Raw genomic sequence first — 25,477 nt, 5'->3', positions numbered from 1 at the left:
TCAAAGGTCCTTTGACGGTGACATATCTGGTATGAAGACACTCACTGGTGCATGTTTGAGAGAGGTTAAGCACGGCTGCCAAGGACAGAGAGTAGTTGGCCTGACTGTAATCTGCTGCCACTGTTAGAGTTTTTCTTTCATTATGTTTCTGCTACTTGCGCTTTAAAGCAGTTTCTCAGATTAAAAAAAAAATTATGTATGTTTTCTTCTCTTCACTTTATTTACTTTATAAAATATTTGTGGCAGTGGGAAGATATGAGTAGCCTGACTTAGGACATGTTGTACACTAAATGGCCTTGCATTTATGTAGAGGAAGTGTTTCGAGGAGAGCAGGTCTCGGGGATGAAATGATATTCCTGTGAGAAGTGACAGCTGTCATTCTCCAGGGATAAGGGTGATCTGATTGGCTCAAATCTAAATGCATCTAAAGCAGAGGAAGGAAGGCTTCATCCTCCTCATGCATGTCAGTCAAGGGTCCAACACAAGCCAGGTGTTGCATCTCAGACACATTTACTGAAGTATTGAAAGAAAAAGGTTTAGGAACAATATCCAAGTTTTCCGAAGTTCTTCAGTCTTCATTAAAGAATCTAGCCATTGACGCTATAGGAGTTAAGCTCACATTTGAGAGCTATGTCTGTGTTAGGCTGGGTTGTATGTGAAAGAGAGGCAAGCAGGCACCAAACCACATAAAAACCTGTCTGAACCAGCTTCAGTGCTGGTCTCTTAATTCTGGGCTCATTTCTTCCTAATAGTGTGTTTGTTTCCTGACGCACAGACTTACTTTGGATAGATGTAGTTGTTTCTTAAGTTTAACAAAGTGATCTTTTTTTTTTTTAAATAGGAAAACTATATGTGGTCCAAATATCTTCATCTCCATTACAGGACAAACCGATTCTTGCTCCAGAACCCCTGGTCATGGATAACCTGGACTCAATTATGGATCAGTTGAACACCTGGAATTTTCCAATTTTTGATTTAGTGGAAAACATAGGAAGAAAATGTGGCCGTATTCTGAGCCAGGTAAGAAATGTATTCAAGTGGCTGACTTGAAACACAGGAGAAACAGTTTGCTTGTTTGTAAACTCCTCAGTATATTCTCAGCACCTGTGGGCAGACGTACAACTAGACATGAAATTTATGGTAGAACACCTGGTAAGTTCTATGGCTGTGTGCTGTCCAAAGAAACTGGGATATCAAACTAATATCGTAGTCTACATATAGGGTACTATGTAATTCTTTTATAAAATATAATTTTAATTTTACTTAAAATTCCTTTACATCCCAATCACTGACCCCCTCCCAGTCACCCCGTCCCATAATCCTTTCCCCATCTCCTCTTCTCCTCTGAGCCCTGCTTATCCCCCCACCCTGGCACTTCAACTCTCTGTGAGCCTAGGTGCATCCTCTCCCACTGAGACTAGACAATGCAGCCCAGCTAGAAGAACATGTCCCATGTTCAAGCAACAGCTTTTGGGACGGCTCCTGCTCTGGTTGTTTGGGACCCACCCGAAGACCAACCTGTACCTCTGCTACGTGTGTAGGCCTAGGTCCAGCCTGTGTAATTTTTTTGGTTGGTGGTTGAAGATAAAGGAAACAGAAGCAGGGATAGATAAGCAAGATGGACTGGTAACCAAAGTTCCTAGAATCGTATCAAAGAGAAACTGGCTGGGCCCCAGGAAGGAAACTCCTGTTTCTGACGAATCCATTGCTATAATTGTATGTGGTGACTATTGTTTTAACTTCTGAGTTTCACGGTGCTTAGGCCTCGTGAAAGATAAGATACTTTGCAGAAATATGTATCTCCACTACTAGCTTGTGAGATATCAGAGTTGTGTGTGTTTGAAAATCAAACCATCACTGTCTTTTACAGGAAATGCAGACTGCCTGGCTGGAGGGCTTGACCAATGTATTAGTCTTGTTTCTGTAAGGGAGACCCTCTCAAGACTCCCCTATTGAAGGATTGGTTGGTGGACATGGAAAGGAAACATCTGAAAATTAGGAAAACATTTTAAAATTTTTATTCAAAAATTGAAGCCAAGTGATGAATTAGTTGTGTAATAAAATAACTATCAAAATATATAGAATTCAGGTTCACTAGTTAAGACCAGTTGCTACTTTTTCTGAAGATGCAGATTTGATTCCTAGTACCCACATAGTGACTCGCAACCATCTGTAACTGTATTTCTGGTGATCTGGTGTCCTCTTTGGAACTCTGTGGGTACCAGGTATATACTTGGTACACATGTACACATGCAGGCAAACATGTAATGCACATGAATTAAAATAAAAATTATATGCAAAATTCAATAGGTGATATGATGATATATATATAAAACATGGGTATGAGTAAAGGTTGTGGCACTCAGGAAGACTGCTGATGCTGGTGAGTTCTAGGTCACCCTTAGTTCCATGAAGCCCTAACTCAAAAACAGTCACATGAACAAAAACGCTTCAGTGGGATCAAGACACAGCCCACGTTGATGAGAACCATTCTCAGTATTAGCAGATGCTAATTACCATCTGCATAATATGCCCTTGCCCCTTCGCTAGACTTTATCCTGGCCATGCAGGCAGCTATGTTGGTTAGGAGTTGAGAGTTCCATCCATTACCTCTTCCTGCAGTCTTCATGCTAAGCAGGGTCTATAAGGCTCACTGACCTTAGCAAGCTCAGGGCAGCCACTGTATCCCATTTACCTTAGTGTGAGAGTTTGTTTTTCCTCCTAGGAGTGTTTGAATCCAATTGCAAAATTGGATTGACTCTGAGAGCAAGGCTGTTCTGGAAACAGGCAAGTAATATATCATGTCATGAAGAATAGCTGTGGTCAAGGCAGGATCACTCCTTCCGCTAGAGCTTGCATGCAGTGGATGCAGGAAGGATGAGAAAATTCTCAAACACTCTTGCCCTTGATCCATGTTACAGGTTCCCCACAGGTGTTTTATTCTCTCCATGAAACAGTGTCATACTGTAGCACAGGCTAGCCTACCTGGAACTCCTTCCATAGCCCTAGCTAGGCCAGAATTGAAAGTTTATGTCACAACACCAACTTGGTACATCACTCTCTTCTCTTTCCTTCCCTTCTCTTTTGTTCCCATCCCTTCCATTCCCTTCAAGCCTTCTCCTTCCTTCATTCCTTTCTTTATTTTTCTGTTTTTCTTTCTTTCATATTTATATGAACATTAGACTTTAGGAAACAGTTTGAGATTAGCCTTCAGAAGTTCAGGCTCTGAACTTCATTCAGCTACTTCCCAGCATCCCGTAAAACACATTCCCTCATAACATCATCCAATGCTCCAAATAGGAAGAGTGACCACATAGCAAAGTAACCTTGATAGCTGTTAGCTTTTTGGCACAGTAACAATATAGAAACCACTGGTACAAATGGCTGGTGTTCCTTAGTGGTCTTAGAGGTAGAGACCTTTCTTGTTGTCTTGTTAGGTAGGAATTGAATCCAGTGTGCTAAGCACGGGTTGTGCCAGCAAACAGCACTCAGCTGTCCGATCTGTTTGAGAGTCATGGATACTAGTGGACCTTAAGAACACTTGGGGAAATTTACTATTGAATCTCAACGCTCACCCACCAGTCACCTACCAAGACAGGCTCTGTTACATTCATGGAGCACAGGACTTCTGAGGGAACACAGTTTCAATTGTCCTGCTAAGTACTTCCTTCTGAGATTACGCCTTTGAGTTTATAAGTATGAAAGCCATAATTTTCTGATTATGGAGACATGCCCTCGCCCCACCCCTGACTTCCACACCACTTTTAGTGAGATGTTAGGACAGCTGAAATAAATTAGCATGGGTAGACTTTTGTCTGAGACTCCACAGGACTAAGTCCCACTTCATGAATGTTTTTGAAAATCCATACCCATGATGGCCACAGCTCCTGGCCTTGCTGAGTTCTTTGCATCTGGATGGTTTACATGTTTATTTTAGCCAAGATTAATTTATCTTATTTTATTTATAAGTATTAGGGTTTATACCGCATGTATGTCTGTATAGCACCTATATGTCTAGTATCTGTGGAGGTCAGAATAGAGCATTGGATCTCTTGGAACTTGAGTTTCAGGTGGTCGTGATGCCCTGTAGGGTCTGGGAGTTGATCCTGGGTCCTCTGCGGGAGTATCCAGTGTTCTTAACCACTGAGTCATTTTTACAGCTTTCAGATTTTAAATTATATTTTTGCTTTTTTGATGCACATAGTTGGCCAAGTTCCTGATTCTTATTTCATAAGTTTGGAATGACTGCATATGACATACTAGGCTGTTGATTTTGATAGCACCCTGATAGCAATGTCCTATTGTATAATTAAACTCTAGAGTAGCCTACTACCTATCTCTTTAGTTCATCTGTCAAAGGATTTAAGAGACACATGGGCAGGCTGAGCATAAGGATGCCTGCCTTTAGTCCCAGTGCTTGAGAGATAAAGGTAAGGGAATTGTGTGTGTGTGTGTGAGTTTGAGGCCAGCTTGGTCTATAGAGTGAACTCTACACCAGCCAGAGCTATATTGTAAGACCTTGTTTCTTTCATTTTTTTTCTAATCTTATGAAATCATTGTAGTGGCTTCAAGTTCTAACCATCTTGATTTCCCAATCATAGTTGTGGGACTTGAAGCAGTTAAGACTACAAACTCTAAAACCAACATGCACACTGTGGCTTCTGGCTTTGCTCCATGTCAACTGGGTGATCCACAAGTTGCTCAACTTCTCTGTGCTCAGCATCCTCTGCTGCCAGATATTGGCAATTCATAGTATCAGTCTCAAAAGGTACCCTGAGAAGCATCTGTCAGAATTATTATGTGCCAACCGACCAGGGCAAGGGTCTCCTTTGATGATGTGTGTACGCACACTCCTGCCATGGTTACCCTAATTATTGTTGAAGCAAAAGGCCCTGCTAACATCCTTAGTGTTTATACACAGTAGCTCAAATACTGTGTAAAACAATCATAATGAGAATAATAGTAAGAACTCTGTACCTAGCCTGGAGTCAAAGCCGTGGCAAGCTTCCTGCTACAAACTCTCCAAGTGCTGGGACTGTAGGTGGCGATGCCAGGCCTGGATTAACATGTGTCACATGTGTATTATCTTCTAGCATTCAGTAGTCATTCAATTTAATACCTCAGCGCATTGTTCTTAGTGTTCCTGGGGTCCTTGGCTTCTTGGATGTCTATGGGATTTATGCACAATATTTATCTTGACTGTAGATGATGTAGTCTCTATGGTAAGGAACTGCATGGGCTCAGGACACAGACGTCTTCAGTGTGTTTATTGTTCCCAGTGGAAGTATAGCTGCTGGCAGCCTACCTACGTGGTTGATGGACTCACACTATCAGCTCTTCCCTCTGTAGCACAGTGAGTGATGTCTTACAAGGCCTTGTCTTTCCCTTTTCCAGGTGTCATACAGACTCTTTGAAGACATGGGGCTCTTTGAAGCCTTTAAAATCCCGGTTAGGGAGTTTATGAATTACTTTCATGCTTTGGAGATCGGCTACAGGGACATTCCTTGTGAGTATAAGTAAGATTATCTAGCGCATGCTTGTCAGACCTACAGAAAGCAATGGGTGGTCAAGGCATCAACCTCACATGGGGGCACTCTGTGTGACTCATTGTACTGATGGCTACTACTAGAAGCTTGTCTCCTTGACCACACAGTACCTGAGACCTGGAGCCTCACACACGTCCTCTAGCCTCATTTCTGTACCCAGAATAGGGTCATCAGGTCTCCTCCACATGAGGGTGAGGATCAAATGGGATAATGACTTTTAAAAGGTTAGACTATGTGCTTCCCTATCTCTCATAGTTGTTTGAGGTAGGATTTTTTTAAATTTTTTTATTAGATATATTTCTTTACTTATACTTCAAATGTTATTCCCCTTCCCGGTTTCCTGTCCACGGAGGTAAGACTAACTGTTAAATTTATTCTCACTAAATAACCACCTGCCTTTATTGAGTGAATTTAAACTTTTCTCATGGCATTTGACTAGGTTAACAACTAAAACAATAACAATTGATATTTTCTAAAGATGAGACAAATCGGGCTAGTTTTAGAGTGACTGGAAGACGATGGTTCAGTTAAACAGAGAGGAAGAAACGTATAAATGTGGTAACGGAAAAGTTTTAAAAATCGGGTACATAGGAAATCCTAAGGTGAGGGCACAGCCAAGCATTCCAGTTTAGACTATCGGCAGAATTTTAATAATGAAGCCATGGTGCAAAGAAGAGGTTAACTCTTCACATCCAATGCTCTCAATCACCACATGCAAGCACGAAAATCGATGATCGTACAACACATGTAATAGAGTGTATGAAGCTGAAGAAAACGCCCAAAGACCTAAGTACAGGAAGTGTGGAATCCCCATGGCCCTTCAAAGGAATAAATACATAGATAGAGAAGCAATCCTGTCTATTAATTTGAACATGTCTTAGGAATGTGTTCTTTGTGTTGGCTTTGATGACCCATGCACTATTACCGGATATGTGTCATTTGAAACATGTTCTCCCTTTTAAGTCTGCTTTTAGGCACATTGAACTTCAAAACCTCATGTCTTTTGTAGTTACCAAGGCTCAAAACGAAGAGCTGGGCATGTCACATATATGGTAGAGAATTTGCCTAGCAAGTATGAAGTCAGGAGTTCAATGCCCAGAGCCACATAAACAATACACATGTCTGAAATGTCAGCATTTCAGGATGCTGACCTAGGAGGACCAGAAGTTCAAGGTCATCCTGGGCCTATAACAAATTTAAAACCAGCTTGAACCATGTACAGAGAGTCCCTGTCTTAAAAGCAGAAATGAACCAAAACAACAAAAAAGTTAAAGCTAAAATTTAAAAATGCTTATACTTGGACACAAATAATTGGCAAGTATGTCTAAAGAGCGCGGCCACGCTAGCACAGAGAGTGTGATGATTTTAAAATGCTCCCACAGAACAAGCACATGAAAATGCATTAGCCCATAGTGTGTCAGGAATAGAGAAGAAAATGTGCAGCCTGACACTGAGACGTGCTGAGAATTACATATCGGCAAGATGGACCGATTGGCTTGGGGAAAGGGGTGCTTGCTGATACTAGGTCCTTTGGGAAAGTCTGGCTGATGAGGTCATGGAAGTTGGAAGAAAGAGATGAAAAGGGGGTTAATGGTGGGGGTTGAGGGGCGATCTGGCCATAAGCCTGGCTTCCTTTAATGTGACTTTCCCAGGACTCCGCCTGGTCAGATGCCAGCAAGTGACATAAATGCTAGTGATCTCACAAGGGTTAAGGAGTTACATAAATAAATGTTTTCAGAAAGGAAGCCACAGGAAAACTAAAGGACAGTTATAGCCAGACAGGATTTCCAGATTATTGTTTTGTGTCCAAATGCATTTTAGTTTTCTCTCAGCGGGTCCTGTTGAATTTACCTTGAAGCCACACTGCACAGAAATACTGTGATGTAGGATGCCACATTGCTGTGACCTAGAATACTGTGTTGTCTGTAGTGTCACAAGTAAGTTGGCTCAGCGGGTAAGGATGCTGGCCATCGGAGCAGAGGACGAAACTTTGATCCGCCAATCCCACATGGTGGAAGGCGAGAACTGACTCCTCCCACAAGTTGTTCTCTGACCTCCAGGGTGTGCTGGTGTGTATGTGCATATGCACACACATAAAATAAGTGAACGTTAAAAACAAAGAAACAGCAAACCTGCTTGGACCATCTGAGCTCCCTTGTGTTTCCATAAAGGGATGTATTGATATCTCTCAGGGGAGCTTTAGCTTGTGTTTTGAAATAATAATGTCCTCTATGCGTTGAAGTTACACACTTTGAGTAGTATGAGTTAGCTAATAAAGGCTGTACTTGCTATAGCTTTAATTGCAAATGCAGACATCCACTGCTTAAATTATTTTAGCACTTACTCTTCCCAAGACTCCTGTCGGATGGGTTCCTGTAAAGGCATCCACAATTGATATGAAAAGGTTATAGAAGGAAAGTGAAAATGGAATCAGATGAACTGTGACAAGAGGCTCTACTGAGATCTTAGTGGTGGAGTCTTCAGCCAGAGTCCACCTGTATTACCATGCAGGGCAAAGGGGAGCATGAAACTTGACCGTCCTCTGAGTAGTCCGAGTTCATCTAGATGAAGCGTTAGAAAGGAAAGGATTATGGAAGAAACTTCATGAAGCAGAAGTTGATATAACACTCTATATATATGACTCACTGGAAGTGTGATTAAATGTATATATGATACATTGTCATATGTTATATCACATCTATATGATATATTGTCATATGTTATGTCATGTACATATGATTGATTGCCTGGTGAGGTTGGGGTTGGTGGAGACCTGCTTATTCCTAATGGTAAAGGAGGATATGCTGTGTTTGGTGATGTGATTGGTCCCCTCAGCTGAGCATCTTTGCTGGTAAAGAAGGAAGATGACATTTCAGGTCTTTGAGAATATTGGTCTGCCTGCTTTAGCTCTTCCATGAATTTCTTTCTTTCTGCTTCTCTGCATGGTTTTTCCTGTAGGGGAGTAAAGAGACAGAAGTATAAACAGTAGGCGGTGAGGTTCCTGTATGTATAGGCTTCTGGAAGATCTAGACACTGGCTTTTCCATTTCTGGTATCGGCATGCACAATAAATGCCAAGGTGTGGCTCCTTGTCACCATAGCAGTGATGTGGAATTTCCAGAAGTCACTGTCCTGGAAAATCCAGCAGGCCTTCCCTGAAGGGTTGAAGTGTGAGGGTGGAGTGTGTTCCCAGTAGATGGCAGTCTTCATCCTTGGACCCCAGAGTTCACAAGCTGACGTGTGCTCGCTCCTTCCCCTTGATACAGATCATAACAGAATCCACGCCACTGATGTTTTGCACGCCGTGTGGTATCTCACGACACAGCCGATTCCTGGCCTCCCGAGTGTGATTGGTGATCACGGCTCGGCAAGTGACTCTGGTGTGTATGACCTACCGTGTCTGTGCTTCTTGCTAAAGCCAGGAACTCCAATGGCGGGTTGCGTTTGTACGTTGTATTTTCAAGTCAGATCGTTCCAGCCTCACAGCTTTTTAAGTATGTCCTCCACTTTCGCTTCCTCCCTCAGATTCTGACAGTGGGTTTACACACGGACACATGGGATATGTGTTTTCCAAAGCGTATCATGTGCCAGATGACAAATATGGATGCCTGTCTGGAAATATTCCAGCCCTGGAGTTGATGGCCTTGTATGTTGCTGCAGCCATGCATGACTACGATCACCCAGGAAGGACAAATGCTTTCCTGGTTGCCACTAGCGCCCCTCAGGTAAAGGCTTTGATTTTCGTGAGAAAATAGTAATTTAGATTACACATTTTTTTTGGAATAAAATTAACTTTACAAATATGACTTGTAAGAGGCACAAGATCTGTAGACAGCAAACTGTACTTCGTCCTCAGAGAGAATGTTTGGTAATTCCCTAAGATGTCATGGTCTGTACCAAGACGTTCATGGTGGACATTTAACCTCGTTATGTGCAAAGGTCTTTTCTCGGTTGGCTTCTTAGAGGAGAATCAAGGCAAATGACTGGCAGTGAATGACCTCATCAAAGCATAGATGGCTTACTCACATTCCCTCTGGAAAGACTAGAGAGCCATGTTTTCCTTCATGGGACTTTTTGTGTGTAAAACTTACTCTCTCAAAATATATTCATGGCCACATATATTCCTAGTGCATGCATTTTCATTGGTAGGAATTTATCATCCACTTATCTTATACATTAGGATGAAATTTTTTGACCTAAACAAAGTTTTCCTAAACAAAAAGTTTCTTTAAAAAATTATATATATAATTAATATATGTAAATATATAATATATTATACAATATATATAACATATAAAACCTAATTATAATAAATAATATGTTTATATAATATATAAAACATATATAATATAAATATATAATGTATAATTTCTATTAAGATATATAATAATTTGCAAAAAGAAAAATTTTAAGGAAAGAAACTTACATGCCAGAAAATAAAAAAGCATCAGTATTCAAGATAATAGAATGATTACTTATAGCAGAGATAAAAATATGTACTTTAAAGCCTTCCAGTCCTTTGTGATTCCTTTTTAACTTAAAGAGTTGGACTTTCTCTTCCTGCCTCTTCTCCACCCTAGGCTGTGCTATACAATGACCGTTCCGTTCTGGAGAACCATCACGCAGCTGCAGCCTGGAATCTCTTCATGTCCCGGCCGGAGTATAACTTCTTAGTTAACCTGGACCATGTGGAATTTAAGCACTTCCGATTCCTAGTCATTGAAGCAATTCTGGCTACTGACCTGAAGAAACACTTTGACTTTGTAGCCAAGTTTAATGCCAAGGTAACCAGATCTCTGCCCGTGTTCACTCTGTGGCTTCATTAAAAGGTGTCTTAGAATCAAAACACTGATCAAAACTTGATTTCCATGGGGTTTCTATGAGGAAATAATGGTGGAAATATTTATCCACGTGCTGGCAGATAGGCATCACTCTGAGGCTAGATGTCCAAGAAGTTGAGGTCTTGGCTGTCTGTGTGAGACTTTGTTCTGTAAACTCTCAGTATCAGCTGCCACTGCTCTTTGTTCGATGTGCTCTTTCCACAGTGTATGAGGTGAGTTGTCCCACAGTGGTGGAGATAAAAGGGCACAATTTCGTGTCTCAAACACAAAAGCCAAAGTATCCATTCACGAAAGTGTCTTACTTGGTCCTGGGGAAAAGCATCAGGCAGTAGGGTGTTTGTTTGTCAGCATGAAGACCTAAGTTTGACCATGCAAACCCACATTTAAAAAATAAAAATAAAAAACTGAGCCCAGTAGTACTCATGTTTATGACATGAGTGTCTCAGCTCTGAGGAGGCAGACACAGGAGGCTCGCAGAGTCTCACTGGACAGCAGCCTAGCCTAATAAGAGATAGATTGCCTCTAAAAGCTTCCTGAGGAAGCACCTGGCCTACATACATGTACATGTACACACAGGCACACATAAACACAGGAACACATATACATAAGCACACAGACACATGCATGCACATTCATGTACTGGCACACATACACACATATACACATGCACACATATACACACAACACATATACACACATACATAAGCACATGTACACATGCATACATGCACATATACACATGTACACATATACACACACACATATACACACATACATGAACACATGCACACATGCATACATGCACTTTCACATGCATACATACATACACATGGGCACACAAAAACACATACACACATACAGACATACATATATGTCTGTATGCATAGACACATACATGCTCACACATATGCACCCTTATACACACATATGCTCCTGCAAGTATATTTTTACATATATATACAAAAGAAAACTTCTTATTGTAGTTTTACCATTTAATAGAAATTGGTGTTATATGTTAACTTTAAACAAGATTCCCTATAAGTTCGGTAAGTACTAATTACTTTGTCATTGACTATTTTAATTTTGAATGAGTTGCAACACTTTTCATTTTAATGAAAACTGATGAGATTAGATCCAGTGTCTGAAACTCTGGTGTTTGACGCTCTGACCCCCACACAGTAAGAAGATAATGAAATCCTGTTGTCGTTTCTCATGTTTAAATGAGACATGGAGACAGAAGATGTTATTTTTGTCCCTCAAACAGGTGAACGATGATGTTGGGATAGATTGGACCAATGAAAACGACCGTCTCCTGGTGTGTCAGATGTGTATAAAGTTGGCTGACATCAACGGGCCTGCTAAATGTAAGGACCTCCACCTGCGGTGGACGGAGGGCATCGCCAGCGAGTTTTATGAGCAGGTAACTTGTAGAGTCACATCATCTATCACAAGCTTCCTTGTGTGTCCTTGCTGGGTACATTTTCACCAAAGCTTTCCTAGAGCCGTGACAGCATGATCGATCCACCTTATGGTCATACTTACACCGGTATACACAGGACAGCTTCAGCAGAAATTCTCTAATGTCATGTGTGAAAATGAACTAAACTGTTGAGCACTGCGGTAGAATTCTCTGCAGCCATTTTGGAGAGGGGTGCTGGGATAGCAGTGGGATTTACTGAGATGTTATTAATTCCCTGTAAATGCCGAGCTTCTGCAGGTTCCTTACTGCAGTACAGGCAGCTTCAGATGTGTAGAAGGAAACCTGACCTCTTTGTTAGTAGAACAAAATAACAGCAGTGCATTAAAAAGGTGCAGGGCTGTGTGTGTGTGTGTGTGTGTGTGTGTGTGTGTGTGTGTGTGTGTGTACACTCACACATGTATACACACACATGTATACACACATGCTTACAGACACACAGACTCTTTGACACAAGAACCTAAGATCCCTTGCAAAGCCACCACCTACTCATAAGCACAGATGTCCAGCCCCCCATGGAAGTCTACAATGTCCTAACTATATTCACCATTCTGAACAAGTTCCTAAGAACATAGAAGTAAATGGAACGAATAATGGAGCAGTGTCAGTGACACAGGGGATGGGTAAAGTAAAGATGTTTACCCCTGGGTGGGAAAATACAGATGATGTGGGACTGTGGTTGGATGTTAAAAACCACACGTACAACTTTAACTCCGCAACATTGCTGTACAGCAGCGAAATCCTGTCAAGTACATATCACAGAGCTGATGCATAAGAAGTGTTTGATAATTCTTCAGGAGTGACCTAAAGACCATAAATGTTAGCTGACATGAGGTACAAGCTTAGAATACCAGCAAGGGAGGCTGAGACAGGATCTGCTGGGGCTCCAGTGTGAGGTCAGATCTCAGAAGAAAGGGGCCAGGGGGTCACCTAACAAGTCTGTCCAAGTTACTGGGGACACAGTTCAGGCCAATGGTAGAAGATAAAAATTGTTAGTGTTCAAGGTGCCCCATCAGGATGGGGTACTTTATAATTAATGGTTCTTACATAGGGGGGTTAGCATAAACTTTTAATGTCTATATAGTCAACATTCATCTACAACATAAAGTATTTATGCCTTTAAAAATAGTGTGTTGCCCTTTTTAGTAATGATATTGTCAATCAATGCTAAAATGTTAAAATGCAGAGGAATATAAAAGAAAAGAAAAATTCAAATACCCTGGCTTGTAATTGTATAAATTCCTTTATTTTTGCAGATAAGCTATTGTTTATCTTCTGTCACTTTTATTCTCATAATTATTTGGCAGCTAAAGACAGAACGTTCTAAAAAAATATTAAAACCATATAATTACCAGAAGATATATATATATCAAACAAATCTAGGATTATATAGCAACCTGAATGAGCAAGAAAATGTTTTGTGCTTTCTAGCAGTTGAGGCAATAGGCAAACATCATAGCAATGTGGCTGAGCTGGTGGCATGCTTGTCTAGTGTAAGGAAGCCTTCAGTTCAAACCACACGTAACACTGGTGAAGTTGTGGTGCACATCTATAATCTCGTTACCTGCCTTCCTGACCTTGAAACAAAAATTCAAGACTACACAGTTAACAAAGCCAAGGAGCAAAGTTTTCATCTGGATGTCCTAGCCATGGGGGCAGTTCCTCTGATCAGTGATGTCAAGGGACTTTTCCATGACTCTCTGGGTTATGGACAGAGTACCCTCGTATTAGATGCCAGGTGAATGCTGACTTGCCTAACGGTCTACTCCTTGGTCACTTACCTTTGTGAATCCCTCTTTCTAGGGCGATGAAGAAGCCAGCCTTGGTTTGCCCATAAGCCCATTTATGGACCGCTCTGCCCCACAGCTGGCCAATCTTCAGGAGTCCTTTATCTCACACATCGTGGGTCCTCTTTGCCACTCCTACGACTCTGCGGGTCTCATGCCGGGAAAATGGGTAGATGACAGTGATGATTCAGGAGACACCGATGACCCGGAAGAAGAGGAGGAAGAGGCTGAAACACCACATGAGGAAGAAACCTGTGAAAACAGTGAAGCTCCCAGTAAGCCATGAAACCCAGTTCTGATGAGATTTTCCAGGGCTGCTTCCGTGCCTTGGAGTTAGAGGGATGTTATGCTTCTCATTAATCACATACTATAAGTCCAGCTGTCGTTTGCCAGCTTGGGCACTACATGGCTGCCTTCTCTGGAATCATAATGGAGTCAGCAGGAGATGGGATTTATGACATCCAGAAATCATGTAAACAGATGCTTTCACCGTGAAATAGAGTTGACAACTAGCTTCAGAATTTCTTAATGATATAGAATCTGGGTTACCATGTGGACCAATCGCTGGCTTTTTTCATGGCTGTGTTGGGGATGGTAAGAGATAAGAAGAGTTTAGTTTTTTACCGAACAACTGCTCACTGCACATATACCCCATGCCTGGGCTTTTCTTCCTAGTAGACATGTGGAGGAGAAGACAGTGAGTCCTTCCTTGTCCTTTTCAAGGCATATTCTAGCAGACACACAGCAATGATCATAGTATTCTAGGTGCTGATGGATGCTGTAGTTTTGTTTTGTTTGCAGATTTGTTCTTTGTTGGTTTGTCTTATTTGTCAGACTCACGATTTCAGCTTACACTCCACTGCCACAGTGGCATTCACTTGAAGCAGGTGATGATGACGTTGCATCCACAGTTAGAGCAGAGGAAAGCATGAGGATCCTTGCCTGCTCACTATGTCCCCTCACTCTCCTACAGTTCAGGGCTAGCTCATGAGATGAAGCCACTCACTCCCAGGATGTTTCTTCTCATTTCAGTCAACAGCCAACGCCATCTTTAAGAGGCATGTCCACAGGTCAACCTGAAGTCTAGTTCCTCAGCCAACCTTTCTTCTCAGGTCATCCTGAGTCATAGCAAGATAACAAAGACAACTGACTAATACACCACTGCAGCTGATAACTGGCTTTGGCTCTGTCATGCAGCCAGTAATTGAATCAGTTGACTCGAGTGACTATAAAATTAAGACTCTGCCATGCCTTTATCCTGTACAACAGAACACAGTAACTAATAATGTAATTGGTAAAACCTACAACCCCTGAAACGGCATTAGACATTACATTCCTGTGATTCTGTGAACACAGCATGTGTCCTATCTACTTGAACAGATGGACAAAGCAAAACCTTAGTATTTTCCAAGTCCTTGGTTAGCATTACTGTGGATAGATAGATACCCTGGTCAGTCTCTTCTCTATTTTAATCACAGCCAGGAAAATGCAAGACTTGATTCATGTCTATCACGGAGTAGAGAAGTTCTCTAACCTGGCATGGTCCATTCTGATTATATATATGTGGAGGGGGTGTGGGTATAGATGATATAGATGCTACAGATGATAGAGATATAGGTAGATATATTCTGATTTTTCAGTACACCCTAGCAAAAATAAAGAACTGGGTTTACACTAGATTCTTGTGTCTTCTGTCCTACTTGTTAGCATTTCTGGATCTTTTGCTGTGCGTGTGTGTGTCTGTGTGTCTGTGTCGGTCTGTAGGCATGTATATGAACATCAAATGGCAGTGTTTGGGAGTGTTCCTCCCCTTCCACTCTGTTTAACACAGATTCATTTTTCTTTATTGATGCCTGTGGCAGGCTAGCTGGCTGTTGAGCTTCTACAGATTCTCCTCTCTCCACCTTCTCCTATCTATAGGAGCACTGAGACTATAGATGCTCTGGTACAAAATCAGTTTTAAGTGGATGATGGGATCCAAGCGCAAGTGCTCACACCTGCCCAGCAAGTGCTTACCCGCTGAGCCACCTAGAGCTTTTGAACCAATTCAGGCAAAATGAAAATTTGGTTTTTCTCTAATACTCTATTGCCAATGTATTTCTCCGCTGAGTATAAAAGGAAATTATCGATTTGGGGAAGATTCAGAACAAGGACCTGAGATTTAAGATTCAAGAGTTATTTATTCATCTTTTAGTTTTCTCTTTTGCCTTATTTCCAATTTAAGCAGCCTGCTGCTATGCTTGGGGAGACAATTCACCCAGTGAATTTCATGAAAGCAGTTTGTCAACTGAGCCTCTGGAAATGTGTTGTTTCCAAGAATCTTGATGAATTGCCATTTCAACTCAAAAACATTAGTAATGTGCATACCGAGGCATGAGGAATTGAAGGATCTGTGCTAAGACCAGGCTTAGCTTGCTCATCTAAGTTTGAGTAGGGAATGCTTTGTCCAAACACTGGGCTAGCATATTATCCTCTACACTGATAGGTTGCTCCCTTGCTCTTTCTGTTTTAGTCAAGTCTGGTAGAGCATTGATGAGAGTTCTGTGGATTCAGTTACATGTCTATGGCTTTCAGTAGTTAACTAGCCCCCTTACACTGAAATTTAAAACATCTCCGCCACAACAATCAGACACTGTAGCTTTAAAAGTATGATCTGTGTGTGTGTGTGTGTGTGTGTGTGTGTGTGTGTGTGTGTGTGTGTGTGTATGCATGTATGCATACATACGGGAACTTGTGCGTGCATGAAGGTACAGGTGCATATGGAGGCCAGGGCTTAATGTCGCCTTACAGTTTCTTTGTGAACTTCAAGTTCCTTTATTTGTCTAGGCTTGGTAGCCAGGGAGATCCAGAGACCCACCTGATTCTACCTCTCCAGATCTATGATTACAGTGGCATTTTACAAGATGTATGTGAACATGCACAGCTTTTCACATGGGTGCTGGGTATCAAGCTAGGCTCCTCCTGCTGGTGCAGCAAGCACTTTACCCACTGGTCCAGCTCTAGAGCTCCCTAAAATTATGACTTTTGAAGCACCTTGGTGGCCGCCAAAATGATAACGGTAGAGTGATATTAGCATATTTAAACACTAGCCAGGTCGTAGAGCCCTGACATTTAGTGAGACCCCTCTTCATTTTAGTAAACAAGAAAATAAGACACACAGTCAACCATAAGCAACATGGCTGGCACGGTTGTAGAATCGGAGAGGGCAGTCCAGGTTTCTTTATTTTTAACTCCACTGCTTTTGAGCTCTTTGTAATTTTCATTACAGAACTCATATTGGGTGAGATGTTTACTTCGATTTTAGCCTGTTCTTAGATATCAGGGGGCGGGGCGGGGGGATGCTAAATAGACACAAGTGAGTGAGTTGTACAGTTTGTGAAACTTAGAGGTCTCCCTGGAAACAGAATGAAATGCTGCAGTGTGATGTCCGAGGGAGGGGGCTTTTTAACCCACCTCATAATTAAATCTGAAAGGTTCCTGGGGCGAGCTAAGAGGTTTCTAATGAAGTACTAAGCTGTGCTTTGAATCTGAGGGCCCTTTGTTCTCCTTTCAAAAGGTTCCAGTGCTGAATAATTTGGCTCCCAACACCCCGCTAGCTTCAGACCACCTGCAGACTCTAATCTACGCAAATTTATTTGACACAAACTTTCTTCTACGTCACTTGGTTCAGCATAATTCCAGAGAGGTTTAGTGCTAATGTTTAACAGCCATCTAAGAGAACAGCTGCTCTCCCGGGGCCTGCCCCAAAAGGAGAAAAAGGGGAGAAATGGGGCCTTTGTTATCTTCTTCTATCTTCTCTGAAAATATGCTTACACTGTGAACAGTGGAGGGTTTCCTAGGACTGTGATTCAAACCAACGTCTGGGTAGAAAGCATATTCGGGGGCTAGAAAAATGGCATTCAAGGTTCTTGCAAAGATCAGTTCCTAGCACCCACAAGGCAAGGACTGTCTGTACCTCCAGCTTCAGGAAATCCAAGGCCCTCCCTCTTCTTCCTTCTGCAGGCTCTGCCCACAGGTAGTGCTCATACACTCAAGTCGGCTTACCTACATACACATAAACAAAAACAAATCATTTACACTCAGGATAGTGAAAATCATGCTCTACCGCCATCAAAACCAGAGTACATGGTTTTGCAAGGAAAATAACTTTAATTTACCTTTAAAAGTAAAGTGTGCTCATGTACTTTCTTTACCGAGGTAGAATATTTTGTGTCACTTCTCTTCCTGACTTCCCCCAAAAAAGCGCTTAACAAAATCAACTCAAGGATACAGGGTTTACTTCAGCTTACAGTGGAAAGAGATTCTAGTCCAGCACGGTGGGAAGGCACAGCGGAAGGGCTTGAAGAGGAGATGGGTCACATGGAGTCAGTCCATACAGCCCTTTGAATGCTGGTACCTTGCTAGTTTCCACCTTTTTATTCAATCTTCGACTCCGCCCACAGGATGGTACCACCCACTTTTAGGAGATTTTTGCCACCTCAACCTAATCGGGAAACTCCCTCACTGGCATGCTCAGAGCTTTGCCTCTTGTTGATTCAGGTCCTGTCAAGTTAGCAATATCAGCCATGAGAAATTTAAGTGGTGGTTGTTGTTGTTGTTGTTGTTGTTGTCGTCGTCGTCGTCGTTGTTGTTGTTAGGAAGTATCTTGTTAGAGTTCTTGGCTGTGCTCTGGCAACAAGCCAGGCTAGGCCACCTTTATCAAATAAACCAATTAAAAGAACCAAATTAGGGCTGGGATAGCCTAGCACGTAAAAGCCCCCTGCATAAGACTGATCCCAGAACTCATATGGAAAAAAGCTAGGTGTGGTGGTGGTCATGAGGCTTAGCATTTAAATCTCAGCACTTAAGACTGCGAAATGGGTGGTTGAAAACAGAAAATTGCCTAGAAGTTTCTGGCCAGCTAGGGCAGCACCCTTCCGTCCCTCCCTCCCTCCATCCCTTCCTCCCTCCTTCCCATTAATGGAGAACAGGTAGCCCCTCCTTCCTTCCTGGTATTCTTTACTTTCCTCCCCTTTCATCTTTTATCTACTCATGCTCTTCTCTTTTCCTCCCTTCTAATTTCTTACTCATTTCTACACACACACACACACACACACACACACACACACACACACACACGCACCCTCATTTTTGTTTAAATTCTGCTTAAGGCCATTGAGCATTAGTTTTCTAACAGCATTTTAGGAATACAGAACTAGAGCTCTGATGTACACACTGGCTGTACAGTCACATCACTCTGTTGGTACTGTTGTCTCAATGATCACCTTGCAAAGGGCTGGTCCCCAGGCTAGCAGATCTATCTATATTGCAAAGGATCAGAGAACTGATTTCCAATCAGAAGCTTTCTAAAATGAAAGTTTTGAGAGGCGGGAGATCAAGATCTGGAAGTAGGAGTCTGGGGTGGGTTCCCTGTTTAAAATTCAGTCAAGCCAAGAACAACAGTATCTTGATTACTTTCTCATTGCTCTTATAAAATACTCTGACAAAAATGTCTCAGGGAGAAATGCTATTGTATCTCACAATTCCAGGTTACAGGTTATCATTGTGAGAAAGTCACAGTGCCAAGATCCAAAAGAGAGCTGGTCACATTGTATTCACAACCAAGAACTAGAGAGCAATGAATCAGTGCTTGCATGCTAGTACTCTGCTCACTGTCTCCTCTCAAAAGCATTCCAATACCCCCACCTAGGGAATGGTGTTACCCATTGTGGGTAAGCCTTCCCACCCTACTCACCCCTGCAGATATGCACAAAGGCCAGTCTTCCAGGTAATTAAAATTTCTGTCAGATTGACAATTAACACTAACCATAATGCTGACTTTGTCACAAGGGCTACCTCTTTCCTAAGCACACTTACTCGATTTCTGTCTCCTGCATGTACTTGCACATAGGGTGTGAGCCCCTTGAAAGAAAAATCTGAGGCTAATCAATCTTTGTTTAAAGTACATAGAAACCATGAACATGCTTGCAATTGGCCAATATTGATTGATGAACTCAGCTCATGAACAAATGACTACAGCAAAAAAATTTAAATTTTATCTTATAACTCTATGCCTGTTACTGTCTCCCAGCATTTACTTAATATTTTTGTTTCAATGTGGTTCAAAAATAATTCAAAATAAATGAACTGAATTCTTTTTTTCAGCAATTTTAACAATAGATGCTATTTGTTCATGCAAGGAATTTCTAATGTGTCTTATCATAAAACTGGCTAAATACTCACTAGCCCTTCCACAAAGGTGCCTGTATGTGGGCCTCAAGAGATCTAACACACCTGGCACATCCCGTGACCAATTGTTCCAGGTTCAATGGGGATGAAGGTGGAAAGCGACAGAGAAAGGCTTGTATTGCGGGGTTTATGGTATAAAATTTAGCACTCTGAACTCTGAAAGGCTTGTGATGCAAGCCTCTCACTTCCCTACAGTCACATCCACATAATACAGGTACGCTTACACTATACACACCCCAAATATTCTTAACACAAAAAAAAAATACAAATAGAACCTAGTATGGACATTATTAAATATGAAATATTATCCACATGTATCTCTCAGTAATATATATTGTCATGTTCCTTCTCTTTCCCGTTCTTGAAAACTGTGCTGTTAGCACATGTAAAGCAAGTGAGATAGGTAAACAGAAAGACAGCTAGATAGATGTCTCTTTGATATTTAATTTCTATTTATAATATGAAGAGCAATAACCTTCACGTAGGTAGCTCACAAGTAGGTCTGATGGTTTCTGTTTTTCAGGAAAGAAAAGTTTCAAAAGAAGGAGAATCTACTGTCAAATAACTCAGCACCTTCTGCAGAACCACATGATGTGGAAGAAAGTGATTGAAGAGGAGCAGTGTTTATCAGGCACAGAGAACCAGGCCCTGGACCAGGCGCCGCTGCAGCATTCCTCAGAGCAAATCCAGGCTATCAAGGAGGAGGAGGAAGAGAAGGGGAAGCCAAGAGCAGAGGAAACCCTTGCTCCACAACCAGACCTGTGACCATGGGTAGAACGAGCTGTGTTTGCATACAGAATGACTGTCTCAGACACTTTCTAAGCCAGCACAACACTTAGACACAACACTGTAGAATACCAGAAGATGGGCTAAAATGGCTAAAGTGTTTGGGGGGACTCTTTACATTTTGCGCGTTTATTTTTACAGCGAAGGACAGCGCTGAAGACTCTGGCTCAAAGAAGCTTTTTCACTTTGCGACACCAGCGTCTAGAGATCATTTTATAAGAAAGAAATTACATGTGTGTGTATAAATTCCCACATAGGCTCATGTAAGACTCGTATTCACGCATACACACCTGCACACTGAGAGATATATAGAGGTCACTGTGACATAAGAAATCGTAAAGGACAAGAACTCACGAGGAAATGTGCAGCTTAGAGAGGAAACAGATGTAGGCTCCAGACTGGGCACCTTTTGTTCTCCCTGCTGAGGGGTGAACATTCCAGAGCATTGTTGGAATTCTAATGCATACTGCCAACTCTGTGTGTGTGTGTGTGTGTGTGTGTGTGTGTGTGTGTGTGTGTGTGTGTGTGTGTGGAGAGAGAGAGAGAGAGAGAGAGAGAGAGAGATCTTGTACATGTGTATGCATGAGGAAAGGGAAATGTTTGTGACTTTAGTTGTTCATAGAATAGCAGTAGCAGATGATGAAGTACATGTAAACACACAGAAGGAAATCTTTTCTTCAGTGTCTTTGAATGAATGGCAGCCCTCCTCTTAGCTTCTAAGAAGGTTCCTTAGCAGAGGGAGGGCCTGTGTGGACCACATGATTGGTACCACTGCTACCTGCCACTTGGGGGCGCTCTACCACCAGCCTCACACTCAGAAGACTAAGGCTTTCTGGTCTACCCTCACTTGATGAATGTATAAGGGGCGTGTGTGAGTACACATGTCACTCACTTAGGATCAATCACCATGGAAGGGGATGTTGTTCTTTATTGGTGGATACCCAAGAGGAGCTGGAATCAGCTCTTCATCAGGTCAGAGTTCTAAGATGGCACTGGGGAAGTCCTGGGAAAGTACCTGTAGTAATGATACCCCATGTCTTCTCAATTGAATGCTAGATAAGTTGTAATAAAGCAGAAAGTCAAAAGGATGAAGGCAAAATGTCAACTTAGGGTTTGGAAGTTGGCCTGGGGAAAGCTGCCCCTTGGCAAGTGTTGAAGATTGTTTGCTCTGACATCCCTGTTTGGTCTTCCATATACTGTGTGAAGGCATAGCATGGCTTTGTAGCCTGGTCCATGGTCATGCTCCTTTTTGAAAGGAAGATGGGTGGGTGGGGGGTTATTCTTTGAGGATAGACTATTGGAAGCTATTTGTGTTATTTTGTTTTGTTTTCTACACTTGTTTATGCTGTGAGCCAAACCTCTATTTAAATAGTTGATACTCACTTTCAATATTTTATTGGATATTATTACATATGTCATGACTAGTTACCATGATGTAAATATAAAGAATTTTTTTTTTGTTTCTGTAGATAGCAAACTTTTTTTAAAGAAAAAAAAGGGGGAAAGGGAAACATTTTATAGTTATATTTTAATCACCATTTTATACATTGTAGCTATCTCCAAGTCCAGGAGTTGGGTGATGATTTATTGTGGGGTTTGAGAGCCACCAGCCATCTGCCTACTCTAGTTTGATTCATGATCTAATACAGTTATTTGCTGTTAAATTAAGGAATTGGAAAGATGCATCTTTTGCTAACTGAATTAATTTGAAGTCTTTCCCTGCCTGATTTCCCTTCTTAAACAAATTGTTAGCCTTTCTCCTAAACTCTATTGCTTGTAGTTCATGGTTCAGTTCTGTGTTCACAGAATTCTAATCATAGACTCAGAGACCTGTGCATAGATTTCTACCTTTTTACATCTTGGATTATTTACATTAAAACTCCTTTTGTCTCCCATACATGGGTCACATACCCTTCCCTTCAAAATCAACATTTATGGTAATTCACAGCATTTTTCCATTACATAAAAAATGAAATAAAAAATCAAATATTTCAAGGCAGATCTTTTAGTTCATAGGACAATGCAAAGAAGATGGGAAGGATTCAGGCCTCACCCAAACAATTAAAACATGTCTCTGTATATTTCTGAGTTAATACCAGGGCTTCAGCATTTAGCAGATCCTGAATAATTTTTCTTTCTTCATGGTGCCCATGTGTATCTGTTTATAAATCTACTCTGAAGCAAGAACCCTTCTTCAGTGAAGGTAAATAAATGTAACCCTTGCCCTGCAATAAAAATGATAGACAAAGCACTTACATTCATATATCCTTCATTCAGTAGCTCATCCATATCTTCCAGTGGATGCGTGTCTCTAACATAAGTATAAATAGTAAAAAAAAGCTAGGTGTGGAGTAAGGATTGGCACATCCAATGTGAGTGTTTATATTGGAAGCTTGAATAAAGTTGCAAAATCTGCATAGGAGTCAGGCTGGTTATATCATGAGGATCTCAGCAAACTGCCTAGTTTTGCTTGTTTTAAAGTACATGAAGTAACAGGATAATGAACAAAGCATTAGAAACTATCTGTTCTAGAATTTCGCTTATTCATCCAGGCAGATTGATTTTTTTTTCCCCTCAGCAAACAAGTTGCTGTTCTACTCAAACCAAAAGACAGCAAACTGAAAAGAAGGGTGGAAACCCACCAAGAGTGTGACCTAAAGAGCGACCTAATAATTCTCAAAGGGTATCAAATGACATCAAAAGTATTATCAATGAATGATGTTGTCCACCTTCTTGGCAACAGCAATATTACTGTATTCACCTCCAACTTTAGAGTTAATTAACTTCCTGTGGTGCCAATGTGTTTGATGTGATTTACTACAGTTTTATATGAGCCTATATAGGTGCCATTTGATAAACTCAGGTCTCCCAGTGGAGAGGTCTCTACCCACTTAGGGAAAAGATAGTTATATAGATAGATAGCCATAACATCAACGGTAGGAGAAATTGGGAACCAGCTGCTCTCTGAGGAGTGAAAGCCTAAGTGTGTTCTGCATGCTATCCATGATATTTTCAACATTCACTGAATGTCTTTAGAGTGATCCAAGCAGACTGACCTTTTGAGTAGCATTTCCTTAGTAGAAATAACCCCTTTTTCCTGTTTTACTTAACTATAAGAGAAAAAAAATGTACTTGATGATGTAAGACCTGGTTTTGTTCTCAGTAGGACATAATACTCCATAGTCAGTATATTGTCATCTCCTGGCATTAAGAGAATCACCCCCGTTTGAAAACAGTATCTGCCTTCCTCTATTGTTGAGCCCCGTTCTGTTTAGGTTTTACTCCAGAGCAAGCATTAATCATTACAGTCCTAGAGAAGCTAAGGAGAAGGAAGCAGATGCCCTGTGGACTGCTTAGGAGCTGCAGATAATGACAATTTCCCCCACCCCCACCCCCCACCCCCCACCCCCGTCGTGTGTCCTCTGGCCTTTCTTTCCCAGAGAACTTTCTTGAAGGTAAAAGCTGTGCAAAAGGCGTGAGACTCAGGCCTACTCTCCGTGTGTTAAATGATGGAAACGTATAAATTATTCTCTAAGTAATAAAAATGCGAAGATTATCGTTGTAAATAAAGTCTAAAGCTTGAAGTGACTTCTTCATAAAAGCGAAGTGTTTGTGTGGTAAGCAACTCCCGACCAGGGGGAAAAGAATAATGTGGAAGTTCTGACTCTTCTGCTTCGGGACACTCTTGGTGCTTCCATGAAGCAGGCCCCTCCACTGACCTTCCTTAGGTTATCTCAGAAGATAAAGCGGGGCTTCTTAGCCTTCTCTCTAATCCTGAATCCCACTGGACACCTCCCACCCTAGATTTTTGTGCCGTTAGCAATTAAACTACCTTTACAATTGGCTGAAGGCTACAGCGACAGAGTTCTACGGCCTCCACAGACTAAACCAATACTCTACTCTTTAGGTGAGTTGTTGTGTGGGTGAGAGCGAAAATTCACATGTTAATCGTTCAGCCCCAGAGAGCAAAATGCCACAATAACCATGAGCTTCAAAACTGCCAAGTCATTTTCTTGCCTTATTTTGACCCCTGAGCAACAAAATATTGCAAGATCCTTGTTCTAGGTCACTCATTTCTTTCACGGATTTGTAAAAGGGGAATTTTCTGATATTAGCATGTTTAAAATCTATCCAAGCATATTCAAACTAAGGATAGAGCAAACCATTCACCATTTCAAGCGGGAGAGATCTCCGAATTAAGTTGGTCTTAGAGTCTCTAATTAAGCTAAAATCCATCAGTTTGGGGTCCATATCATGTTAATTCATCCTTCAGCAAATGCTCCAGGTAATCATTAAAATTTAAATTAGAAGTGGATTAAGTTATTAGCACTGACTAAACCATACACTTGAGGTGGTTTAAATTGTGCTTTTGGTGAGTATTTGTCTCACATGAGGGAACCATGGTTAGAGAGTAAGAACACACTACTGTACATTCTGAAAGATTTATCAATAGCCTATGCTGCTACCTTATGCTTTGCATGTGCTAAAACGATGTTACTTCCTGTACTACCTAATACAGCATTTTGACTTACCTAATAATTGGTTTTATGTTCATGCTAGTGAATTAACCCTAACAACTGATTAGATGTTGTGACTAAGATATTTGACCTTCTCTGTGTGGATTCTTTAAATATGTCTGCAGATGCAAAAATTGCAGTTGGTGGGACCTAATGTGTTGCTTCAAAGGATAATGTTGATCCTTGAGATGTTTATGTAGAAAAGACCATAAGTACATAGACTATGTGCTTTTGTGCTGGGGTGAAGGCTTGAAACTGATCTCACATTTCTAACGTCATGTGTTGGCATCTTAGGT

General features: G+C 41.4%; 1 protein-coding gene across 1 annotated transcript in view; it reads left to right on the top strand.

Annotated features, from left to right (window-relative positions):
* Nucleotides 1-24,252, top strand: part of Pde3a (phosphodiesterase 3A) — a 266,494-nt gene extending 242,242 nt beyond the window's left edge. Inside the window, exons 9-16 of the mRNA XM_032905490.1 lie at nucleotides 883-1,020; nucleotides 5,395-5,506; nucleotides 8,812-8,925; nucleotides 9,071-9,270; nucleotides 10,126-10,329; nucleotides 11,651-11,806; nucleotides 13,667-13,925; nucleotides 20,402-24,252. Of these exons, the coding sequence (XP_032761381.1) occupies nucleotides 883-1,020; nucleotides 5,395-5,506; nucleotides 8,812-8,925; nucleotides 9,071-9,270; nucleotides 10,126-10,329; nucleotides 11,651-11,806; nucleotides 13,667-13,925; nucleotides 20,402-20,643 (1,425 nt within the window). The 3' untranslated portion in view covers nucleotides 20,644-24,252. The remainder of the gene's footprint in view (nucleotides 1-882; nucleotides 1,021-5,394; nucleotides 5,507-8,811; nucleotides 8,926-9,070; nucleotides 9,271-10,125; nucleotides 10,330-11,650; nucleotides 11,807-13,666; nucleotides 13,926-20,401) is intronic.
* The last annotated feature ends 1,225 nt before the right edge of the window (nucleotides 24,253-25,477 follow it).

Source organism: Rattus rattus, chromosome 6 (genome assembly GCF_011064425.1).
Source record: "Rattus rattus isolate New Zealand chromosome 6, Rrattus_CSIRO_v1, whole genome shotgun sequence".
In the NCBI taxonomy this organism is placed as follows: domain Eukaryota; kingdom Metazoa; phylum Chordata; class Mammalia; order Rodentia; family Muridae; genus Rattus; species Rattus rattus.
This window is presented reverse-complemented; position numbering and strand designations above follow the sequence as displayed.